Below are 24,738 nucleotides of genomic sequence, written 5' to 3' on the forward strand. Positions count from 1 at the left end.
ATAATTCCACCTGAAAAGCTTCAAAAAATGTGTCTCCTCAGTTCCCAAACCTTTACTGAGTGTTGTTAAAAGTCAAGGCCCGAATCACTGTCATTAACATGTTTCTGACAGCCCTTTTAACATGTCCTCGCTCAAACTTTTTCTCGACATTTCACGTCCCAGAGCCTCGCGAGCCATGTGACAACGTCCCAAGTAGCGGGTCTCCAGCTCCATTCTTCCGGACATTCTGGTTGTCAGGCATCCAGCCAGGAGGCGCAGGTAACGGAGGAGGAGCTACAGATTCCTCCCCATCTTCTGGATCCCTTGGGGTCCCCTCGAAGGTGCGCCTCCGCGGGGCTGCAGCCGGTGTCTTTTTCTCAGGATAGGGGCGTCGCTCGTCCACTACAACCACCTCAGGTGAGGCGGCAGGACGACCTGCTTCTGTGACGGTCTTCAGCCTCCTCACTGAGGTCAACCAGCGGGATGAGGAGCTTGGCGACACCCCACCTGACACAAGAGGTACATTAACTAGGTGAGTAAAGAACAATTACACAGTGATGCCAGATCGTTGTTAGGAACTTGCATGGCTGCTGTTTTTGTGACCCCAAGATGCAAGAACCAGGAGGACGATGAGCAGGTAAGATGATTTTAATTATCATCAACAGAGGAGAAAGCAGTCTTGCATGAAACAGTTCCAACATAAAGTGATCTTCGAGCACTGAGGAGTGCTCGAGACAAAGCATAAGTAGGATACATGTTGATTGGCCGCAGGTGTGGACCAGCTGCCAATCAACGGCAGGTGAGTGAACAAACTGCTCAAAATAAGAGCACTGATAGGAAGTGTGGAGAATGCATATATATGTTTAACAGTTGTTTCTTTATTCATAGTCATGTTTGAAACAGCTAGTGTTTTTCCATTTGTACTCTTTCTATGTTTTCATTTTATGTCCGTATGTAAACTGTGTGTTACCTTGAAGACTTGGAATGTAGGCGTTGGAGTACTCCATACTTGCCAACCTTGAGACCTCCGATTTCGGGAGGTGGGGGGAGGGGGGTGGGGGTGGGCGTGGTCGGGGTGGGAGGGGGGCGTGGTTAAAAAGGGAGGAGTATATTTACAGCTAGAATTCACCAAGTTAAGTATTTCATATATATATATATATATATATATATATATATATATATATATATATATATATATATATATATATATATATATATATATATATATATATATATATGTATGTGTGGGGAAAAAAAATCACAAGACTATTTCATCTCTACAGGCCTGTTTCATGAGGGGGGTACCCTCAATCGTCAGGAGATTGAAAAATCTCCTGCCAATCACCACGCCCCTAGGCCAGCCTGTACCCACCCACTCTGTGCCCTATATAAACCATGGTATGCGAATGCTCCCATTAAAATCTCCTGATGATTGAGGGTACCCCCCCTCATGAAACAGGCCTGTAGAGATGAAATAGTCTTGTGATTTTTTTTCCCCACACATACATATATTGCGCTCTACTACGTATCGAGCACTATTTTTTGGATAACCTTATTAAGACACATATATATATATATATATATATATATATATATATATATATATATCTATATATATATATATATATATATATATATATATATATATATATATATATATATATATATATATATATATATATATATATCTATCTATATATATATATATATATATATATATATATATATATATATATATATATATATATATATATATATATATATAAAATACTTGACGTTCAGTGAATTCTAGCTATATACAGGTAAAAGCCAGTAAATTAGAATATTTTGAAAAACTTGATTTATTTCAGTAATTGCATTCAAAAGGTGTAACTTGTACATTATATTTATTCATTGCACACAGACTGATGCATTCAAATGTTTATTTCATTTAATTTTGATGATTTGAAGTGGCAACAAATGAAAATCCAAAATTCCGTGTGTCACAAAATTAGAATATTACTTAAGGCTAATACAAAAAAGGGATTTTTAGAAATGTTGGCCAACTGAAAAGTATGAACATGAAAAATATGAGCATGTACAATACTCAATACTTGGTTGGAGCTCCTTTTGCCTCAATTACTGCGTTAATGCGGCGTGGCATGGAGTCGATGAGTTTCTGGCACTGCTCAGGTGTTATGAGAGCCCAGGTTGCTCTGATAGTGGCCTTCAACTCTTCTGCGTTTTTGGGTCTGGCATTCTGCATCTTCCTTTTCACAATACCCCACAGATTTTCTATGGGGCTAAGGTCAGGGGAGTTGGCGGGCCAATTTAGAACAGAAATACCATGGTCCGTAAACCAGGCACGGGTAGATTTTGCGCTGTGTGCAGGCGCCAAGTCCTGTTGGAACTTGAAATCTCCATCTCCATAGAGCAGGTCAGCAGCAGGAAGCATGAAGTGCTCTAAAACTTGCTGGTAGACGGCTGCGTTGACCCTGGATCTCAGGAAACAGAGTGGACCGACACCAGCAGATGACATGGCACCCCAAACCATCACTGATGGTGGAAACTTTACACTAGACTTCAGGCAACGTGGATCCTGTGCCTCTCCTGTCTTCCTCCAGACTCTGGGACCTCGATTTCCAAAGGAAATGCAAAATTTGCATGGTTGGGTGATGGTTTGGGGTGCCATGTCATCTGCTGGTGTCGGTCCACTCTGTTTCCTGAGATCCAGGGTCAACGCAGCCGTCTACCAGCAAGTTTTAGAGCACTTCATGCTTCCTGCTGCTGACCTGCTCTATGGAGATGGAGATTTCAAGTTCCAACAGGACTTGGCGCCTGCACACAGCGCAAAATCTACCCGTGCCTGGTTTACGGACCATGGTATTTCTGTTCTAAATTGGCCCGCCAACTCCCCTGACCTTAGCCCCATAGAAAATCTGTGGGGTATTGTGAAAAGGAAGATGCAGAATGCCAGACCCAAAAACGCAGAAGAGTTGAAGGCCACTATCAGAGCAACCTGGGCTCTCATAACACCTGAGCAGTGCCAGAAACTCATCGACTCCATGCCACGCCGCATTAACGCAGTAATTGAGGCAAAAGGAGCTCCAACCAAGTATTGAGTATTGTACATGCTCATATTTTTCATTTTCATACTTTTCAGTTGGCCAACATTTCTAAAAATCCCTTTTTTGTATTAGCCTTACGTAATATTCTAATTTTGTGACACACGGAATTTTGGATTTTCATTTGTTGCCACTTCAAATCATCAAAATTAAATGAAATAAACATTTGAATGCATCAGTCTGTGTGCAATGAATAAATATAATGTACAAGTTACACCTTTTGAATGCAATTACTGAAATAAATCAAGTTTTTCAAAATATTCTAATTTACTGGCTTTTACCTGTATGTATATATATATATATATATATATATATATATATATATATATATATATATATATATATATATATATATATATATATACATATATATATATATATAAATAAATACTTGAATTTCAGTGTTCATTTATTTACACATATATACACACACATACCACTCATCTACTCATTGTTGAGTTAAGGGTTGAATTGTCCATCCTTGTTCTATTCTCTGTCACTATTTTTCTAACCATGCTGAACACCCTCTCTGATGATGCATTGCTGTGTGGCGCACACAAAAGTGCTTTCATCAAATGCACTAGATGGCAGTATTGTCCTGTTTAAGAGTGTCACAACGTTGCTGTTTACGGCAGACGAACTGCTTTACGGTATATAAAAGCGTGACTGCTGTTTTGTGTTGTTGCGGCGCTGGGAGGACGTTAATGAAACTGCCTAACAATAAACCCACATAAGAAACCAAGAACTCGCCCTCCATCATTCTACAGTTATAACGTCATTGGGCAGGTATGCTGGTTATATTGTGGGTTAGCGGACTCAGGTCCTCATGGACCTGAGTCCGCCTGAATTTCGGGAGTTTTTCGGGAGAAAATTTGTCCCGGGAGGTTTTCGGGAGAGGCGCTGAATTTCGGGAGTCTCCCGGAAAATCCGGGAGGGTTGGCAAGTATGGAGTACTCCCTTATATCTTATCTGTAATAGACCAATGATCCTTTATTCCTTTCTGGAGAGGGTGGGGGCTGTTTGCGGATTCAAGAAGTAGCCTCTTTCCGTTTGAATGCCAGATCAACTAAAGCAGCCGATACGAATGTATTAATTAAGTAGGTCTCCCAAAGCTTTGGAATAAACTAGAAAATATTCGAATTCTGTTTTGATGGTCCTTCTTACTCAGCATATATGTCATCAAAAGAATTTGGGATTGACCAGTAACTTAGATTCCTTTGGAGGAAGAACTGGTCCGACGCAACAGAAGTAAATACAAAAACAAGGAAAACAAACAGAAATGAAATGACAGATCGTCACAATCGTACCATGACTTCGTCTTCTGAGAGGAAAAGCAACCTCTGGGTCGACTCCGGGCTGCAGAGAAAAGTACTTCTGGGATTTGGACACACTTTGAGCGGCCTGTGTGAGAAAGAATAAGGGCGGTTTCAAGCAGGACTGTTTTCTTCTGTTTGTGGGAAAGGTAAACTGTAGAAAACCAACCCACCATTTCACGTAAACTCTCAGATCGCAGGCTGCGTCTGATGCTCGCATGTCGGCGAATTAAAATCTCCCTGGCTCGGCTATTTTCAGGCAAGTTGGATTTGTTGGTGTAAGCCATCGTCTGCGCATCAAGCAGGTGTGCTGGTACGTCATTAATATGTTTGTGGGACGTTCCCGTCACTGGAGAAAACTTCTCTTACCTTCTCTCTGATTCTGTACATGTTCTTGGCCAGGATGTCATGCATCCTACTGACGTCTGCAGCCAGGAACTTCTTCTTAGGTCGAGACGTTCCCTTCTTCTCGTCGCTGGACGGGACAATGAACAGCCACTGAGTTACTCATTGTTAAAGTTCATACATCCATTTTCTACCGCTTGTCCCTTTCGGGGTGGCGGGGGGTGCTGGAGCCTATCTCAGCTGTATTCGGGCGGAAGGTGGTGTACACCCTGGACAAGTTGCCACCTCATCACAGGGCCAACACAGATAGACAACATTCACACACTATGGACCATTTACTGTTGCCAATCAACCTATCGCCAGGTGCATGTCTTTGGAGGTGGGAGGGGCCTATCCCCAGGTGCATGTCTTTGGAGGTGGGAGGAAGCCGGAATAGAACCCACGCAGTCACGGGGAGAACATGCAAACTCCACACAGAAAGATCCCAAGCCCGGGATTGAACTCAGGACTACTCAGGACCTTCGTATTGTGAGGCACATGCACTAACCCGAACACTCATATATTATTGAAAACTGTTATTAAGCCCGTATCAGCGCCTCCAGGGTTTTGTTGGATTTTTGGGGGGATTGTTGCGATCTCTGATTGGCAGCTTTTTTCAGAAAGTTGTGGCAAAGGTTGCAGCGTTTAAAGCAGGACTGCTTTTCAATTGACCAAGACGAAGGGATCTACCTCATTCATATATATCATTTATATTGATTTATTTATGAAAGAGAGGTTAACAAGTGAAAGGTGTTTAATGATAATACAAGCATGGTTATTTCATGAAGACAAGAATATAAGTTGGTGATTGTGATGACTTGCATTGATTGGAATCAGATGTTAAACCCAGATTCCGATCTAACAAAGGTCTTAACTCATTCTCCTTCTATGCCACATCAATATGGAATGCACTCCCAACAGGTGTAAAAGAAAGGGCATCTCTATCCTCTTTCAAAACCGCACTAAAAGAACACCTCCAGGCAACTTCAACCCTTGACTAACACCCTCCCTCCACCACATCCCACCTCCCCGGATTGTAAATAATCAAATGTAAATAATCAAATGTATATACTTATTCTTATGCTTTCTGATCTCTCTCTATGTGCACTACTTGCTGTACATATCCTACCAAGTCACACCTACACTGTTTCAATGTCCATTTCTCAGATGATGCAATTGTTGATGACCGAAGTGCTGATATCAACCAAACCCTCCTCATCTCACCCCCCGGATTGTAAATAATGTAAAAAAAAAAACGCAAGCTCCAGGTATCTTTTCTTTGAACTGTTTTGTGACTGAGTGCAACAGCCTTTTACAACCCCTCTCCCCTTAGAAACAGCTGTTGCTATGTAATCAGGGAAAGTCCAAATAAAAGAGGATGCGTGCAACCATTTCGTCAGAGCGTGGTGGAAGACTGTACAAGAGTACAGCCCAGACGTTTCTCCTCATGACCCAAATTAAATCCTGTCTCTGTTTAATTCCGTGCTTCTTGTCTGTTTAATAGATGTCATCTGTGTTTGAACCTGACAGTCCTACCATATTTTATTTATGAGCCTCCAATCTATTTGTGGCAGGGCAGGAAATACAGATGATGAATAATTAATGGGAAAGGTATTTAAATAGTATTATAAACATCCATCCATCCATCCATCTTCTTCCGCTTATCCGAGGTCGGGTCGCGGGGGCAGCAGCCTAAAGCAAGGAAGCCCAGACTTCCCTCTCCCCAGCCACTTCGTCCAGCTCCTCCCGGGGGATCCCGAGGCGTTCCCAGGCCAGCCGGGAGACATAGTCTTCCCAGCATGTCCTGGGTCTTCCCCGTGGCCTCCTACCGGTCGGACGTGCCCTAAACACCTCCCGAGGGAGGCGATTGGGTGGCATCCTGACCAGATGCCCGAACCACATCATCTGGCTCCTCTCGATGTGGAGGAGCAGCGGCTTTACTTTAAGCTCCCCCCGGATGACAGAGCTTCTCACCCTATCTCTAAGGGAGAGCCCTGCCACCCGGCGGAAGAAACTCATTTCGGCCGAATGTACCCGTGATCTTGTCCTTTCGGTCATAACCCAAAGCTCATGACCATAGGTGAGGATGGGAACGTAGATCGACCGCTAAATTGAGAGCTTTGCCTTCCGGCTCAGCTCCTTCTTCACCACAACGGAGCGATACAGCGTCCGCATTACTGAAGATGCCGCACCGATCCGCCTGTCGATCTCACGATCCACTCTTCCCTCACTCGTGAACAAGACTCCGAGGTACTTGAACTCCTCCACTTGGGGCAGGGTCTCCTCCCCAACCTGAAGATGGCATTCCACCCTTTTCCGGGCGAGAACCATGGACTCGGACTTGGAGGTGCTGATTCTCATCCCAGTCGCTTCACACTCGGCTGCGAACCGATCCAGCGAGAGCTGAAGATCCTGGCTAGATGAAGCCATCAGGACCACATCATCTGCAAAAAGCAGAGACCTAATCCTGCAGCCACCAAACCAGATCCCCTCAACGCCTTGACTGCGCCTAGAAATTCTGTCCATAAAAGTTATGAACAGAATCGGTGACAAAGGGCAGCCTTGGCGGAGTCCAACCCTCACTGGAAACGTGTCCGACTTACTGCCGGCAATGCGGACCAAGCTCTGACACTGATCATACAGGGAGCGGACCGCCAAAATCAGACAGTCCGATACCCCATACTCTCTGAGCACTCCCCACAGGACTTCCCGAGGGACACGGTCGAATGCCTTCTCCAAGTCCACAAAACACATGTAGACTGGTTGGGCAAACTCCCATGCACCCTCAAGGGCCCTGCCCAGAGTATAGAGCTGGTCCACAGTTCCACGACCAGGACGAAAACCACACTGTTCCTCCTGTATAATAATAATATTATAAACATGAAATAGTCAAATGTTTCATCTGGACCTGATAACACGAGACTGAGTTTGTGCATTGACACTAGCATCTACTTACTACAGGGAAACGATGGACGGTGCCGCACTCAAGTCGCCCACTGGTGTGTCCAGCAAATCAATGGCTGTCTGCAGCTCCAGTTTTTTGTAGAGAGACACAATACTGGACTCTGCCCTGTTGTCTCGAAGCAGGATGCGCCTCAGAAAGCGATCGTTGAACTTTTTAAACCTGAGTCACGGACAAAAGCACAAGGAATCAATTCCATTTTTTATGACTGAAAAGATTGCAATCATGTATTCCTGCAGCCCTACTTGTCTTTCCAGTAGTAATGGCTCCATTGCCCACACAGGTCCTCAATGCCACAAACAATGTGCTCCATCACCTTAGCCAAATCACTGTCAGTATCAGAGCAATCAGGATAGATGATCAACTGCCAGCATGTTCTTACTCTGTTGTGTATTTCTACATTGATGGTGCTTGAGTCTTTGTTGGTCCGTCTGATATTCATATATTCTATGATGGGACGGATGCTGATCCCCTGCCAATTAGAAAAACATGTACATGATGTAATTGTAGGGTCAAGGTACAAGACGACCGCACCTGTATGAACACGGTGAATATGATGACGGCGATGGAAGCGGTGACAAACAAGTTCTTCCTGTTGATGCTGTCGGGCATGGTGAAGACCAGAGCAAAGCAGATGGCCCCGCGCACGCCTCCGTAGGCCAGACCGAACTGGTCCTTGAAGGTGAATTGGATAGTCCGGAGTGGGTTGACGATCTGAGACAGAACCAGAATTCCTGCGGGACAGAAGATGCTCAAATCCAAGTCTGATGTGCCTGCGCTGGCGTTTCCGCCCCGCACTCACCGATTCCTCTCCAGAGCAGGGCGAACAGGAGGGTGAACAGGATGTAGGCCCAGTTCCACTCATGTTCCGTCGTAATGGTCACGACGCCCAGGAAGAAGAAGATAAGAGTTTCTGAGATGGTGGCCAACATCTTGACCACGTGGCGGATAGTAGTGCAGGACCTCTGGGAGACGTTCTCCTCTACATAGTACTTCATGGTTATAGCACATGTAATAATCCTGAAAGTAGGATATAAAGTAGGACATACGTGACTCACAGTAGCAAATACTCACAATTATCTGTACTAATATTCATGTCTTTACAAAGAGAAAAGCTATGCCTATTCTAAGGCTTCGTTTTGTCATGGACTTCATCCCATTAAGCATCCTGGTTCTGGCTGCAGTTTCCTGTCCTCTGCTCTGTTTGTCACCGATTCTGTTCATAACTTTTATGGACAGAATTTCTAGGCGCAGTCAAGGCGTTGAGGGGATCCGGTTTGGTGGCTGCAGGATTAGGTCTCTGCTTTTTGCGGATGATGTGGTCCTGATGGCTTCATCTGGCCAGGATCTTCAGCTCTCACTGGATCGGTTCGCAGCTGAGTGTAAAGCGACTGGGATGAGAATCAGCACCTCCAAGTCCGAGTCCATGGTTCTCTCCCGGAAAAGGGTGGAGTGCCATCTCCGGGTTGGGGAGGAGACCCTGCCCCAAGTGGAGGAGTTCAAGTACCTAGGAGTCTTGTTCACGAGTGGGGGAAGAGTGGATCGTGAGATCGACAGGCGGATCGGTGCGGCATCTTCAGTAATGCGGATGCTGTATCGATCCGTTGTGGTGAAGAAGGAGCTGAGCCGGAAGGCAAAGCTCTCAATTTACCGGTCGATCTACGTTCCCATCCTCACCTATGGTCATGAGTTTTGGGTTATGATCGAAAGGACAAGATCACGGGTACAAGCGGCCGAAATGAGTTTCCTCCGCCCGGTGGCGGGGCTCTCCCTTAGAGATAGGGTGAGAAGCTCTGCCATCCGGGGGGAGCTCAAAGTAAAGCTGCTGCTCCTCCACATCGAGAGGAGCCAGATGAGGTGGTTCGGGCATCTTGTCAGGATGCCACCCGAACGCCTCCTTAGGGAGGTGTTTAGGGCACGTCCGACCGGTAGGAGGCCACGGGGAAGACCCAGGACACTTTGGGAAGTCTATGTCTCCCGGCTGGCCTGGGAACGCCTCGGGATCCCCCGGGAAGAGCTGGACGAAGTGGCTGGGGAGAGGAAAGTCTGGGCTTCCCTGCTTAGGCTGCTGCCCCCGCGACCCGACCTCGGATAAGCGGAAGAAGATGGATGGATGGATGCTCTGTTTGCAGGCAGGTTGGTCTGGTGAAGTGAATTATATTTATATAGTGCTTTTCTCTACCAACCGAGCTATACTGCCCCTGGTGGTCGGGGGTGGAGCAATGAGACTCAACCGGTTGACACCCTTCGGACTGGCTTCCTTACTACATAAGCGATTGTCGACATAATCGAAGTTCTAACAGAAACTAGCCATTGCTTCCCTCGTCACTTTGGCCAGAGACGTAGCAGAACGGTTGGTGATAATGGAATTGAAGTGAATTATATTTATATAGCGCTTTTGTTAGAATAATTGTTTCTAAACCTACTCAGTGGTTCTAGTGGTCAGAGTGTCCGCCCTGAAATGGGTAGGTTGTGAGTTCAAACCCCGGCCGAGTCATACCAAAGACTATACAAATGGGACCCATTACCTCCCTGCTTGGCACTTAGCATCAAGGGTTGGAATTGGGGGTTAAATCACCAAAAATGATTCCCGGGCGCGCCACCGCTGCTGCCCACTGCTCCCCTCACCTGAACAAGGGGATGGGTCAAATGCAGAGGACAAATTTCACCAAACCTAGTGTGTGTGTGACTATCATTGGTACTTTAACTTTAACTTTAAATTATCACAAAAACGTTGTGTTACATTGAGGGTCTGGTGAGAAGACAAAAGCTGTCTTTGAAACCTACCAAGAGTAAGGCTCGTAAAACTCCACTGTGTAGGGGGGGAAGCTAGATGAAGGTGTTCCTGTGTTCTTTCATGTATGGTAATCAACAGAAAGATATTGTTCTAACCCAATAACTTCAAAGTGGACAGAAGAATGGATCTGCCCAATTTCCAGACGACCTCTTTTTGAACCTCCTTTTTCAGCTGGTTTACGAACGTCTTTTTTAACTATTTTATGGACCTCTTTTGGAACTATTTTACGAACTCTTTTTGAACTGACCTTTTCTGTGAATTGTTTACGACCTTTTCTGTGAACTTTTTGCGACCTTTGTCCTTTGGACACAGCGGTGGACATGTGGTCGGGGAGGGTCCAAAATAAAAGAAGGAGGCGTGCAATCTTTTGGCAGAGCATGCTAAGATACTGTTCAAGGGTACAGTGTACAGACAACTCTCCTCAATATTGAGTCCAAATTGAATTCTGTCTCTGTTTAATTGTTTGCCTCTTGTCTTGTTTAATAGATGTCATCAGTGTTTGAACCTGACAGCTTTTCTCCAGTGACTCAAAGCACTTTATTATCTAAGTTACATTTAAATCAGTGTGGGTGGCACTGGGAGAAGGTGGGCAAAGTGTCTTGCCCAAGGACACAACGGCAGTGACGAGGATGGGTAACAACAGTCAATATTTTTTTTTTTTTTTTTTTTTTTTTTTAGGGGGGTTATTTATTTATTTATTTATTTATTTATTAGGTTATTAGGTTATTATTTATTTACAAGTACCGACAGGCCAAGCGGTGTGCGGCTTCAGCGGTCGCAGAGGCAAAAACTCGGACATGGGAGGAGTTCGGTGAGGCCATGGAAAACGACTTCCAGACGGCTTCGAAGCAATTCTGGACCACCATCCGCCGCCTCAGGAAGGGGAAGCAGTGCACTATCAACACCGTGTATGGCGAGGATGGTGTTCTGCTGACCTCGACTGCGGATGTTGTGGATTGGTGGAGGGAATACTTCGAAGACCTCCTCAATCCCACCAACACGTCTTCCTATGAGGAAGCAGTGCCTGGGGAGTCTGTGGTGGGCTCTCCTATTTCTGGGGCTGAGGTTGCTGAGGTAGTTAAAAAGCTCCTCGGTGGCAAGGCCCCGGGGGTAGATGAGATCCGCCCGGAGTTCCTTAAGGCTCTGGATGCTGTGGGGCTGTCTTGGTTGACAAGACTCTGCAGCATCGCGTGGACATCGGGGGCGGTACCACTGGATTGGCAGACCGGGGTGGTGGTTCCTCTCTTTAAGAAGGGGAACCGGAGGGTGTGTTCTAACTATCGTGGGATCACACTCCTCAGCCTTCCCGGTAAGGTCTATTCAGGTGTACTGGAGAGGAGGCTACGCCGGATAGTCGAACCTCGGATTCAGGAGGGACAGTGTGGTTTTCGTCCTGGTCGTGGAACTGTGGACCAGCTCTATACTCTCGGCAGGGTCCTTGAGGGTGCATGGGAGTTTGCCAAACCAGTCTACATGTGTTTTGTGGACTTGGAGAAGGCATTCGACCGTGTCCCTCGGGAAGTCCTGTGGGGAGTGCTCAGAGAGTACGGGGTATCGGACTGTCTGATTGGGGCAGTCCGCTCCCTGTATGATCAGTGCCAGAGCTTGGTCCGCATTGCCGGTAGTAAGTCGGACACGTTTCCAGTGAGGGTTGGACTCCGCCAAGGCTGCCCTTTGTCACCGATTCTGTTCATAACTTTTATGGACAGAATTTCTAGGCGCAGTCAAGACGTTGAGGGGATCTGGTTTGGTGGCTGCAGGATTAGGTCTCTGCTTTTTGCAGATGATGTGGTCCTAATGGCTTCATCTGGCCAGGATCTTCAGCTCTCACTGGATCGGTTCGCAGCTGAGTGTGAAGCGACTGGGATGAGAATCAGCACCTCCAAGTCCGAGTCCATGGTTCTCGTCCGGAAAAGGGTGGAGTGCCATCTCCGGGTTGGGGAGGAGATCTTGCCCCAAGTGGAGGAGTTCAAGTACCTCGGAGTCTTGTTCACGAGTGAGGGAAGAGTGGATGGTGAGATCGACAGGCGGATCGGTGCGGCGTCTTTAGTAATGCGGACGCTGTATCGATCCGTTGTGGGGAAGAAGGAGCTGAGCCGGAAGGCAAAGCTCTCAATTTACCGGTCGATCTACGTTCCCATCCTCACCTATGGTCATGAGCTTTGGGTTATGACCGAAAGGACAAGATCACGGGTACAAGCGGCCAAAATGAGTTTCCTCCGCCGGGTGGCGGGTCTCTCCCTTAGAGATAGGGTGGGAAGCTCTGCCATCCGGGAGGAGCTCAAAGTAAAGCCGCTGCTCCTCCACATTGAGAGGAGCCAGATGAGGTGGTTCGGGCATCTGGTCAGGATGCCACCCGAACGCCTCCCTATGGAGGTGTTTAGGGCACGTCCGACCGGTAGGAGGCCGCGGGGAAGACCCAGGACACGTTGGGAAGACTATGTCTCCCGGCTGGCCTGGGAACGCCTCGGGATCCCCTGGGAGGAGCTGGACGAAGTGGCTGGGGAGAGGGAAGTCTGGGCTTCCCTGCTTAGGCTGCTGCCCCCGCGACCCGACCTCAGATAAGCGGAAGAAGATGGATGGATGGATGGATGGGTTATTTATTTGATTTTATTTTTTTCTTATAAAATAAAAGTGAGCTTTTGTTGAGCCAAATATTGTGTTTTTTTCCATATACAACAACCTATCTGGATTCGATAAGAGAATCGATAAGGAATCGGTTCGATAAGAGGATTCGATAATGGGCTCGAACTTGATAATTTCTTATCAAACATCATCCCTAGGTATAACATATGTGGGGGTTTATTGGCCGGTTTGTCGCGTATTAAGCGTAAGAGAAAAGTGCGGAACTATAATAAAAGTTGAGCAATAATTGCAAACGCCCGTTCATGGGGCATTGCAGCAGGCCCATAATAAATACACAAACAACGATATGATCAGGATTTTGGATGGAGAAATTTGTGTTTTTTGCAAGTGTACCCAATAAAGCGGCCAGTGAGTGTATGCAGTGCAATACAAGTTCATGACAGGATGTTAGACTGTTTTTAAACAAGGGGATGTTGTTCTGTTTCATCAACACTTTGAACTTTCTCTTCCTTGAAAAGTGCGTAGCGAGTTTGACATGTTGCGTCAGGCCTCAAGAATGTAGATTTCATACCTTGTTGTTTCTGACTTTTTTATGTTCTGTAGCAAACTCAATGTGACTATATGAGAAACATAAGTTGTAGGCAACATCCTAATTGAGGATGCTTGATGTCCAATCTGTTTTCAAGTAATATTGGATGTCTACAACAGGTATATGAGTACGGCGTGCTTGTTCCACTTACGCGAGAACACTGGAAATGGCGAAGAGCTCTGCTATCAGGTATGCCAAGTAGCTGAACATGAAGACAAAGAGCGGCTCGATCTGGCGGGCGTTGTGGGTGAAACGTGTGGTGAAGGCTGCAGCGAAGCCAAACACGAGACCGAAAAGGAAACCCCCGGCCCCTACCACGAAGAACCGGGCCCCGCCCAGAAGCACGTCGGTGGATTCCACGGCGGACATGTCCGCCACAAAGGAAAACATGCTATAGAGTACCTGCAAGAAGAACAAGATGAATCAGCAGTTGCGTTGAAACCGCATGAGTTTACACAAACAGTTCACAGATGAGCCGTCAAGCAAGTTTTGCAAGTCAAAAAGTGCCAAGAATCTGCTGTGACATGATTAGCTGTGAGAGACAAGATTAGATGTGAGAGACAAGATTAGATGTGAGAGACAAGATTAGATGTGAGAGACATGGACGACAATCTGCAATAGTTAGTGGGAAGCTTTTTTGAGTGAAACTCGGCGAGAGCCAAAACTGGAACTGGTAAGACCGGAAAGAGGACAGGAAGTATGCGTGGTGACCGTCTCTGTCCGTGACAATAAAAGTATCACTTGCGCTCACCACGGTGACGGCGTCGTTGAACAGCCCCTCGCCAAAGATGACGATGTGAGTCTGCTCGTTCACGCCGACGTCGTCAAACACGTTGAGCACCGCCACGGGATCCACGGCCGAGATGATCGACGCAAACAACAAGTTCTCCTGGAACGAGTAAAAGAACATCACACCAGGACACTTGCACATGTCCGAAAAGTAGTAATGGTAAATGGGTTATACTTGTATAGCGCTTTTCTACCTTCAAGGTACTCAAAGCGCTTTGACACTATTTCCACATTCACCCATTCATCAGTGATCACTCAATCAATCAATCAATCAATGTTTATTAATATAGCCCTAAATCACAAGTGTCTCAAAGGGCTGCACAAGCCACAACGACATCCTCGGTACAAAGCCCACATAAGGGCAAGGAAAAACTCACCCCAGTGGGACGTCGATGTGAATGACTATGAGAAACCTTGGAGAGGACCGCATATGTGGGTAACACCCTCCCCCCCTCTAGGGAGACCGAATGCAATGGATGTCGAGTGGGTCTGACATAATATTGTGAGAGAACAGTCCATAGTGGATCCAGCATAACAGTAAGAGTCCAGTCCACAGTGGGGTCAGCAGGTGAGCCAGTATAGGCGTAATATGATCAAACTTTCTTGTTCTTGTCAAAAGTCTAGCAGCCGCATTTTGTACCAATTGTAGAGTCCAGTCCACAGTGGGGTCAGCAGGAAACCATCCCGAGCGGAGACGGGTCAGCAGCGCAGAGATGTTCCCAACCGATTCACAGGCGAGCGGTCCACTCCGGGTCCCGACCCCGGACAGCCAGCACCCCATCCATGGCCACCGGACCTGAGTGTCTCCCCCTCCACAAGGGATAGGGGGGAGCAGAGGAGAGAAGAAAAGAAACGGCAGATCAACTGGTCTAAAAAGGGGGTCTATTCAAAGGCTAGAGTATACAAATGAGTTTTAAGATGGGACTTAAATGCTTCTACTGAGGTAGCATCTCTAACAGTTACCGGGAGGGCATTCCATAGTACTGGAGCCCCAATAGAAAACGCTCTATAGCCCGCAGACTTTTTTTGGGCTCTGGGAATCACTAATAAGCCAGAGTTCTTTGAAGGCAGATTTCTTGCCGGGACATATGGTACAATACAATCAGCAAGATAGGATGGAGCTAGACCGTGTAGTATTTTATACGTAAGTAGTAAAACCTTAAAGTCACATCTTAAGTGCACAGGAAGCCAGTGCAGGTGGGTAACCCCCCGCCCCTCTAGGGAGACCGAATGCAATGGATGTCGAGTGGGTCTAACATAATATTGTGAGAGAACAGTCCATAGTGGATCCAGCATAACAGTAAGTGTCCAGTCCACAGTGGGGTCAGCAGGTGAGCCAGTATAGGCGTAATATGATCAAACTTTCTTGTTCTTGTCAAAAGTCTAGCAGCCGCATTTTGTACCAATTGTAATCTTTTAATGCTAGACATAGGGAGACCCCAAAATAATACGTTACAGTAGTCGAGACGAGACGTAACGAACGCATGAATAATGATCTCAGCGTCGCTAGTGGACAAAATGGAACGAATTTTAGCGATATTACGGAGATGAAAGAAGGCTGTTTTAGTAACACTCTTAATGTGTGACTCAAACGAGAGAATTGGGTCGAAACGAGTATGATTGTCCTCCTGTTGGTGGGTCCTTCAGGAGAACGCCTGTGCGTGGAATCTTTTAAAGAGGCGAGACTGGTGCACAGACAGCCATCACACTGTCCTTGGCAAAGAGAAGGCCAGGGTCCAATGGCACGGAGACCAAGACAATTGGGGGCCCATCTTTGCTGCAGCCTTCTTCCGCCTTTGTGACCATTGTGGAGCTTCTCTGCAACCATCATCCGCCCACTCCACCGTTAAGGTCTTTTTCGACGAGGGAGACACGCAGATTCCAACGTCACTTCTTGGCTGTGGGGAGCTGTATCCGATGGCAAAGGAAACCCAGGACGACCGGCACATCCTCATAGCTGCAGGAGGCTGCCGGAAAGCCGGTCTGTCAGAGGACCGCCTATGGTGCACCTACCAGCACTTGCTTTTCTCTCAGGGTGTGCACCCCTAGCCTTTTGTCTTCCCAGACTAACCCACAAGGCAGCGGGGCATTCACCCATTCATTCACACACTGATGGCGGGAGCTGCCATGCAAGGCCCTAACCACCACCCATCAGGAGCAAGGGTGAAGTGTCATGCTCAAGGACACAACGGACGTGACGAGGTTGGTAGAAGGTGTGGATTGAACCAGGAACCCTCAGGTTGCCAGCACGGCCACTCTCCCAACCGCGCCATGCCGTCCCCACACCGTATTTTTAACATGTTGACACTCACAGTAATGTATGTGTGTGTATTAGAGATGCGCGGTTTGCGGACACAACCGCGGAGTCCGCGGATTATCCGCGGTTCGGGCGGTTGAAATAAAAAAAAATTAGATTTTATCCGCGGGTCGGGTCGGGCGGTTGAAATAAAAAAAAAATGAGATTTTAAATAGATTCAGGCGGGTGGCTGTTAAACCAATTCGGAAATATATATACATAGTTAAATGTTGTTACCCACATACGAAAAACGAGCAGGCACCTGCAGCATATGCCACAACAGAAGAAGAAAAAAAAAAAGAGATGGACACTTTTACGGAGCGGAGAAGGGACGCCTCGCCGGGGTCCGGGACCGAGGCCCCTTTCCCCGAGAGGGCCCCACCGGGAGCTGTAGCTGAGGGGATCCGCGAGAAGGGCCCGACGCAAGTCCAGGGTCATCACCGCGCCCATCGCACAACACCCCGCCTCGTCCGCCTTCGCCGCGGCCGGCGTCACGCGCAGCAGGTAAGCAGCTTACCTGCCCGCCACCCCCGTGGCCGGGGGCTCGTAACAGGGGTCACTCCGCGCGCTCCGCCCGCGCAGCTTACCTGCCCGCGCAGCTTACCTGCCCGCCACCCCCGTTGCCGGGGGCGCGTAACAGGGGTCACTCCGCGCGCAGTGCGCTCACGAAAGGGGTGGGGCAAGCAGAACTGGCGCTGCGGGATGAACCGAACGCCGGGTTAAGGCTCCCGATGCCGACGCTCATCAGACCCCAGAAAAGGTGTTGGTTGATATAGACAGCAGGACGGTGGCCATGGAAGTCGGAACCCGCTAAGGAGTGTGTAACAACCCACCTGCCGAATCAACTAGCCCTGAAAATGGATGGCACTGAAGCCTCGGGCGCGAGCCCGGGTGCGAGGGACATCGCACCTCCACGCGCTTGGAGGTGCGCTCAGCGCAGCTCCCAGATGATTGCTGCATTGGATCAGTCTCCTTTCTTTAACAGGCAAAAGCTTTATAACCTCACTAATGCCTTGCATCGTCTATATTAGATATATAACAACGGGCGGGTGCGGGCGGGTGCGGGCGGGTGCGGTGTTGATTAAATGTTAATTCGGGTGGATGCGGATGGTTGACGACTTTTGTCATGCGGTTGCGGATGAAATAATTGCCTATCCGCGCATCTCTAGTGTGTATTCTGTTTGTTTACTTCCTGTGTTCAGGTGTCACCGCTTTCTAATTAGTAAAGAAAACAATAAAGAATGCAGATCAAAAAAATGAACGCAAATTAAAACTGCTCCCTTGCCCACTTTACTTTCTTGCACAAACCCGAAGTTAACTTTTTCATCATTTCCTGTTGCAACTTTTGCTAATTCAGATAGTGACATCAGTATGCAGAGCCTCAGGGTGTCATCGTCACACACAAATTATGATGAAGACTAGATGATCAACGTTTACATTTTTGTGGCAAATCATCGGAGTAGCCATCAAAGTCTGTCGCCATGCGCTGCCCGCATCATATGGTGTAAGCTAAAATTGTTTTTCTGGTTTTCATGGTCCGTCTGTCTACTATCCGTGATTTTGATTTGGGTCTCATTTGGTTAAAGTTCCTTAAAGGAGTTTGTCAGACTCATTTGCCAAAAATGGTTGGCCCAGACAAAAATGACCAATTTCCTGGTTGTTTGCAAACATGGGTTCTTGGGACTTTTCTGTACGTTCTGTCATTACAGACGCCTTCACCAAATTTGGTGGCAATCTGTGAAACTGGTTGCAGGGTCCTTTTTTTAATCGTAATTTACTCAAGGGTTGTTTGGTAGTTTGTGTCCGTGACCCTTGTGTCATGTCTGTGTAATCATGTTTTGTTTTAAGTCATGTTTTGTTTAGTTATAGGACTCTTTAGTTTCTGTCTTTTCACTCCCTTGTCTTGTTTCCATGATTACCCCATTAGTTTCACCTGTTCCACGTTTGGACTCATTGTGCACTCTTGATTGTCACCATAGCAACCCATTAGTTTTCACCTGTCACGTCACGCACCTGTTTCACGTCTTGAGTCACGCACCTGTTTTCGTTAATCATGTCTGTAGTATTTAAGTTCAGTGTTTTTCAGTTTGTCTTTCTGACGACCTCACCACACTTATGCTCTGTCCATTCTTTCCATGTCCATTCTTCATGCAACTATTTTTGTCCAAGCCAAATAAGTTTTTGTTCCATGTTTATAGTCTTTTTGTTTTATATAGTTTGTTCTCCGCCATTGTGCGTGCTTTTCATTTGTACTTTTTTGCCATAGTCTTTTGGTTTCATAGTTTATTCTCCGCCACTGTGCGCGCTTTTCGTTTGTACTTTTTTTTGATAATAATAAATAAATCATGTACCTTAATTCCCGTCTCGCCCGTGCCAACTTTCTGTTGCATCCCGGAAAAGCAAACACCCAAGACCAAGTCTTGACACCTTGAAATGCATCAGTTTTTCATTTACGTCCATTCATTCAAGCTAAGGTGCCCAAAAATGCATGGAAAATATTAGATTAATAAAAAAAAACATTCTTGTACAAATAGTGCCTCAGCTCTGCTATCTCTCGGTTCCAAAATATATTGTATATTGTGCAATGGGGCGGTATAGCTCGGTTGGTAGAGTGACCGTGCCAGCAACTTGAGGGTTCCAGGTTTGATCCGAGCTTCCGCCATCCTAGTCACTGCCGTTGTGTCCTTGGGCAAGACACTTTACCCACCTGCTCCCAGTGCCACCCACACTGGTTTAAATGTAACTTAGATATTGGTTTCACTATGAAAAGCGCTTTGAGTCACTAGAGAAAAAGCGCTATATAAATATAATTCACTTCACATCACTTCAATGATAAAGGAAATTAAAAACATCCATCCATCCATCCATCTTCTTCCGCTTATCCGAGGTCGGGTCGCGGGGGCAGCAGCTTAAGCAGGGAAGCCCAGACTTCCCTCTCCCCAGCCACTTCGTCCAGCTCCTCCCGGGGGATCCCGAGGCGTTCCCAGGCCAGCCGGGAGACATAGTCTTCCCAACGTGTCCTGGGTCTTCCCCGTGGCCTCCTACCGGTCGGACGTGCCCGAAACACCTTCCTAGGGAGGCGTTCGGGTGGCATCCTGACCAGATGCCCGAACCACCTCATCTGGCTCCTCTCGATGTGGAGGAGCAGCGGCCTTACTTTGAGCTCCCCCCGAATGACAGAGCTTCTCACCCTATCTCTAAGGGAGAGCCCCGCCACTCGGCGGAGGAAACTCATTTCGGCCGCTTGTACCCGTGATCTTGTCCTTTCGGTCATGACCCAAAGCTCATGACCATAGGTGAGGATGGGAACGTAGATCAACCGGTAAATCGAGAGCTTTGCCTTCCGGCTCAGCTCCTTCTTCACCACAACGGATCGATACAGCGTCCGCATTACTGAAGACGCCGCACCGATCCGCCTGTCGATCTCACGATCCACTCTTCCCCCACTCGTGAACAAGACTCCGAGGTACTTGAACTCCTCCACTTGAGGCAAGATCTCCTCCCCAACCCGGAGATGGCACTCCACCCTTTTCCGGGAGAGAACCATGGACTCGGACTTGGAGGTGCTGATTCCCATCCCAGTCACTTCACACTCGGCTGCGAACCGATCCAGTGAGAGCTGAAGATCTTGGCCGGAGGAAGCCATCAGGACCACATCATCTGCAAATAGCAGTGACCTAATCCTGCAGCCACCAAACCAGATCCCCTCAACGCCCTGACTGCGCCTAGAAATTCTGTCCATAAAGGTTATGAACAGAATGGGTGACAAAGGGCAGCCTTGGCGGAGTCCAACCCTCACTGGAAACGTGTCCGACTTACTGCCGGCAATGCGGACCAAGCTCTGACACTGATTATACAGGGAGCGAACTGCCACAATAAGACAGTCCGTTACCCCATACTCTCTGAGCACTCCCCACAGGACTTCCCGGGGTACACGGTCGAATGCCTTCTCCAAGTCCACAAACCACATGTAGACTGGTTGGGCAAACTCCCAGGCACCCTCAAGGACCCTGCCGAGAGTATAGAGCTGGTCCACAGTTCCACGACCAGGACGAAAACCACACTGTTCCTCCTGAATCCGAGGTTCGACTATCCGGCGTAGCCTCCTCTCCAGTACACCTGAATAGACCTTACCGGGAAGGCTGAGGAGTGTGATCCCACGATAGTTGGAACACACCCTCCGGTTCCCCTTCTTAAAGAGAGGAACCACCACCCCGGTCTGCCAATCCAGAGGTACCGCCCCCAATGTCCACGCAATGTTGCAGAGTGGTTAAAAACAATGGGAAAAAAAGTGTTGAAGAAATAACACTATATAAGTTAAATAATTAAAATTGTGGGATCTGAGCCAAGGATGTCGTTGTGGCTTGTGCAGCCCTTTGATGATGATGATAAAAAGCAACAATTAAATAGGAAAGGTCTGAATTACAATTTTTCCCGGATGGTACAAAACCGTAAACCACACAAACACCATAAAACATATGTAACAGGAAAATGCAGATTATAAATGCCACAATTACAAAAAACTTTGCAGAATTAAAATCAAATGCCAAAAAAACCCTAAAAATACAAGCCCCAAAAACACATGCAAAACAGAACTTCTGCTACTTCATGTAGCAAAATGGGTGTTGGTCAGTCGACCAGGGGGCCACAGACCTCAGAGATCCCCCTTTTTGTAAAGACTTAAGAAGTAATATTTGACAGCATTATCGAGCAACAGTCAAACAGGGACAAAATGTGGATTTTAGAAGTGGGGGAGACACAACTTTGCCTACAGAGGTTGTGGTTTGAATGGATTAAATACATGTTTTGGACTTATATCAATGGCAAATTGTTCAATCGTTTATTTTTAGTATGAAAAAAAATTAAATTTACTTCTTCAAAATTGCATTATTAGTTTTGTGTTTACTTGGTAAGTCTTTATTTTGTTAATGTTTTTTCACACACAAAAAGTATTTGTTTCCAGTTCAAATTACCCCCAAAACATGCATCTAATCCATTCAAACCACCTAATGTTGTAACCTAATGTTGTCCCTGGAAATAGGCAATGAGAGGCTAGAAAAACGATACACTCTGTAACCATATCAAAACTGTATTCACTTGCTCTTTCCTGTCCTGGTCACTAACCTGCAGGTTGATATCTTGGACACCAAAGACCTCAATTTGACAAATGGCGTAGAGTGAGAGCCCGATTCCAATGCTGTTCCACAGAGTCCCCACCACTGCGTACCACAGCACCGTGCCGACGTTCTCAAAAAAGGGCCTGGTGGGCATGAAGTAGCCATTTTCCAGGACGATGAGCGGGAGCATGTAGAGAAAGAAGACATCGGAAGTCAGCACGGCTGGCGGTTCCTCTTTCACGGAGTGCATGATGGCGCCGACGATGAGGCCAATGGAAATCAGCAAACAAGATTCTGGGATCCAGATCGTGATATTTTTGTAAACGTGAAAACCTGGAAAATGGCGGGATGAAACAGTAAACAAACAACAAACTTGAAAAGTCTAACAGATGACTCTCCATTCACAATTGAAGTTAAAAAGTGGCTATGGAACAATCAAAGCTGCTCACACGGTCAATAAGGTGGCCACTATGTTTGACACTTCAACTTAATTTGTATTATATTTATCCATGAGAGCATTTTTGTTGTAAATCGTGAGGTGTGTCTGTTAAAATCATGGTTGTTTTTACAAATGATGACAGATGTGAACAAGAGCATGTATTGTCTTCCATCCATCCATCCATCTTCTTCCGCTTATCCGAGGTCGGGTCGCGGGGGCAGCAGCCTAAGCAGGGAAGCCCAGACTTCCCTCTCCCCAGCCACTTCATCCAGCTCCTCCCGGGGGATCCCGAGGCGTTCCCAGGCCAGCCGGGAGACATAGTCTTCCCAACGTGTCCTGGGTCTTCCCCGTGGCCTCCTACCGGTCGGGCGTGCCCTAAACACCTCCCGAGGGAGGCGATCGGGTGGCATCCTGACCAGATGCCCGAACCACCTCATCTGGCTCCTCTCCATGTGGAGGAGTAGCGGCTTTACTTTGAGCTCCCCCCGGATGACAGAGCTTCTCACCCTATCTCTAAGGGAGAGCCCTGCCACCCGGCGGAGGAAACTCATTTCGGCCGCTTGTACCCGTGATCTTGTCCTTTCGGTCATAACCCAAAGCTAATGACCATAGGTGAGGATGGGAACGTAGATCGACCGGTAAATTGAGAGCTTTGCCTTCCGGCTCAGCTCCTTCTTCACCACAACGAATCGATACAGCGTCCGCATTACTGAAGACGCCGCACCGATCCGCCTGTTGATCTCACGATCCACTCTTCCCTCACTCGTGAACAAGATTCCGAGGTACTTGAACTCCTCCACTTGGGGTAGGGTCTCCTCCCCAACCTGGAGATGGCACTCCACCCTTTTCCGGGCGAGAACCATGGACTCGGACTTGGAGGTGCTGATTCTCCTCCCAGTCGCTTCACACTCAGCTGCGAACCGATCCAGCGAGAGCTGAAGATCCTGGCCAGATGAAGCCATCAGGACCACATCATCTGCAAAAAGCAGAGACCTAATCCTGCAGCCACCAAACCGGATCCCCTCAACGCCTTGACTGCACCTAGAATCTCTGTCCATAAATGTTATGAACAGAATGGGTGACAAAGGGCAGCCTTGGCGGAGTCCAACCCTCACTGGAAACGTGTCCGACTTACTGCCGGCAATGCGGACCAAGCTCTGACACTGATCATACAGGGAGCGGACCGCCAAAATCAGACAGTCCGATACCCCATACTCTCTGAGCACTCCCCACAGGACTTCCCGAGGGACACAGTCGAATGCCTTCTCCAAGTCCACAAAGCACATGTAGACTGGTTGGGCAAACTCCCATGCACCCTCAAGGACCCTGCCGAGAGTATAGAGCTGGTCCACAGTTCCACGACCAGGACGAAAACCACTGTTCCTCCTGAATCCGAGGTTCGACTATCCGGCAGAGCCTCCTCTCCAGTACACCTGAATAGACCTTACCGGGAAGGCTGAGGAGTGTGATCCCACGATAGTTAGAACACACCCTCCGGTTCCCCTTCTTAAAGAGAGGAACCACCACCCCGGTCTGTCTTTGTGTGATGATGTAAATGAGATGTGGTTGTGTTGAATATTAAGTATGTGTCAATGAAAGGGCATTTTAAGACTTTTCTTAATTTGATTACATGCTATAGTATGATTTTATTGTCATCATTTTATTGCATGATTTTTGTATCTCTTTAATTTAGGTAGCCAGGGACTGCAGATGGAAATGAGCTATGTAGCTATAATCTGGTACAGAACATATCTGTCTTTGAGCTTAATGTTTCTGTGCATTGTCCCTTCAAATAAAGACTAAACTAAAGTATGAAGGTTGATGTAGTAAAGCTGATGGTTTGGTATAAGACGTACCAATTTTGGCAAAGGAAGCCAGCAGCACCCACAATGTGAACTCAATGGGGACTTGTACCCGAGGATAGTCCATTGTAAACACAGGAAGTCTGGCCCGCTCCTCATCAGGGAAGGCCTGGGGTTCATCGATGTCATGGTGAAAAGGTTTGATGTCGGTTGTTGCCGAAGGTTCTGACTGTTGAATTTCACATTTCCCTCCAATGCAGCAGAGTGACAAAAGCAGCAGCGCGCACACCCAAAGTCTGACGGACAGAACCGAGGCACACATTCTCACAGCTCCACGCCGATCACACACCACAAGCCTCCGACCTCTGCCAGGAGTGTAGACATCAAAATGTTCCGATACTTCCAATCTCTTGGTGTGGCGGTTGCATTCTCAGTGAGCGTCTGGTCTTGTTCAACCTGCTTGTCACGTGTGCCTTGCCCAATGGGTGGGGCAAAGGTAAAAGACATGACATTGTTAGCGTGCAGTGGCTGGAATGTTCAAGCACGTCTTAAATTGGGAAAAACAGAGAAAATCATTTTTG

General features: G+C 47.3%; 1 protein-coding gene across 1 annotated transcript; it reads right to left on the reverse strand.

Moving 5' to 3' along the window:
- Positions 1-36: 36 nt before the first annotated feature.
- Positions 37-24,501, reverse strand: LOC133571068 (sodium/hydrogen exchanger 2-like). Its single transcript, XM_061924077.1, has 13 exons — positions 24,212-24,501; positions 21,924-22,249; positions 14,466-14,603; positions 13,866-14,116; positions 8,545-8,762; positions 8,277-8,476; positions 8,125-8,214; positions 7,988-8,058; positions 7,737-7,904; positions 4,766-4,871; positions 4,570-4,686; positions 4,391-4,484; positions 37-486 (listed from the first exon to the last, which is right to left on the reverse strand). The coding sequence occupies exons 1-13, from the start codon at positions 24,477-24,479 to the stop codon at positions 152-154; spliced, it is 2,382 nt and encodes a 793-aa protein (XP_061780061.1). The 5' UTR covers positions 24,480-24,501; the 3' UTR covers positions 37-151.
- Positions 24,502-24,738: the final 237 nt, after the last annotated feature.

The sequence above is a fragment of the Nerophis lumbriciformis genome, linkage group LG28 (genome assembly GCF_033978685.3).
Source record: "Nerophis lumbriciformis linkage group LG28, RoL_Nlum_v2.1, whole genome shotgun sequence".
In the NCBI taxonomy this organism is placed as follows: domain Eukaryota; kingdom Metazoa; phylum Chordata; class Actinopteri; order Syngnathiformes; family Syngnathidae; genus Nerophis; species Nerophis lumbriciformis.

What these genes read in the sequence shown, in the direction of transcription:
- LOC133571068 (XM_061924077.1), bottom strand. Translation starts at nt 24,479, where the DNA reads ATGTGTGCCTCGGTTCTGTCCGTCAGACTTTGGGTGTGCGCGCTGCTG. An exon ending in TCCAAGATATCAACCTGCAG is followed by an intron (nt 14,604 to 21,923) that starts GTTAGTGACCAG and finishes TACTCGTTCCAG; the next exon opens with GAGAACTTGTTGTTTGCGTC. An exon ending in CATTACTACTGGAAAGACAA is followed by an intron (nt 7,905 to 7,987) that starts GTAGGGCTGCAG and finishes TCCGTGACTCAG; the next exon opens with GTTTAAAAAGTTCAACGATC.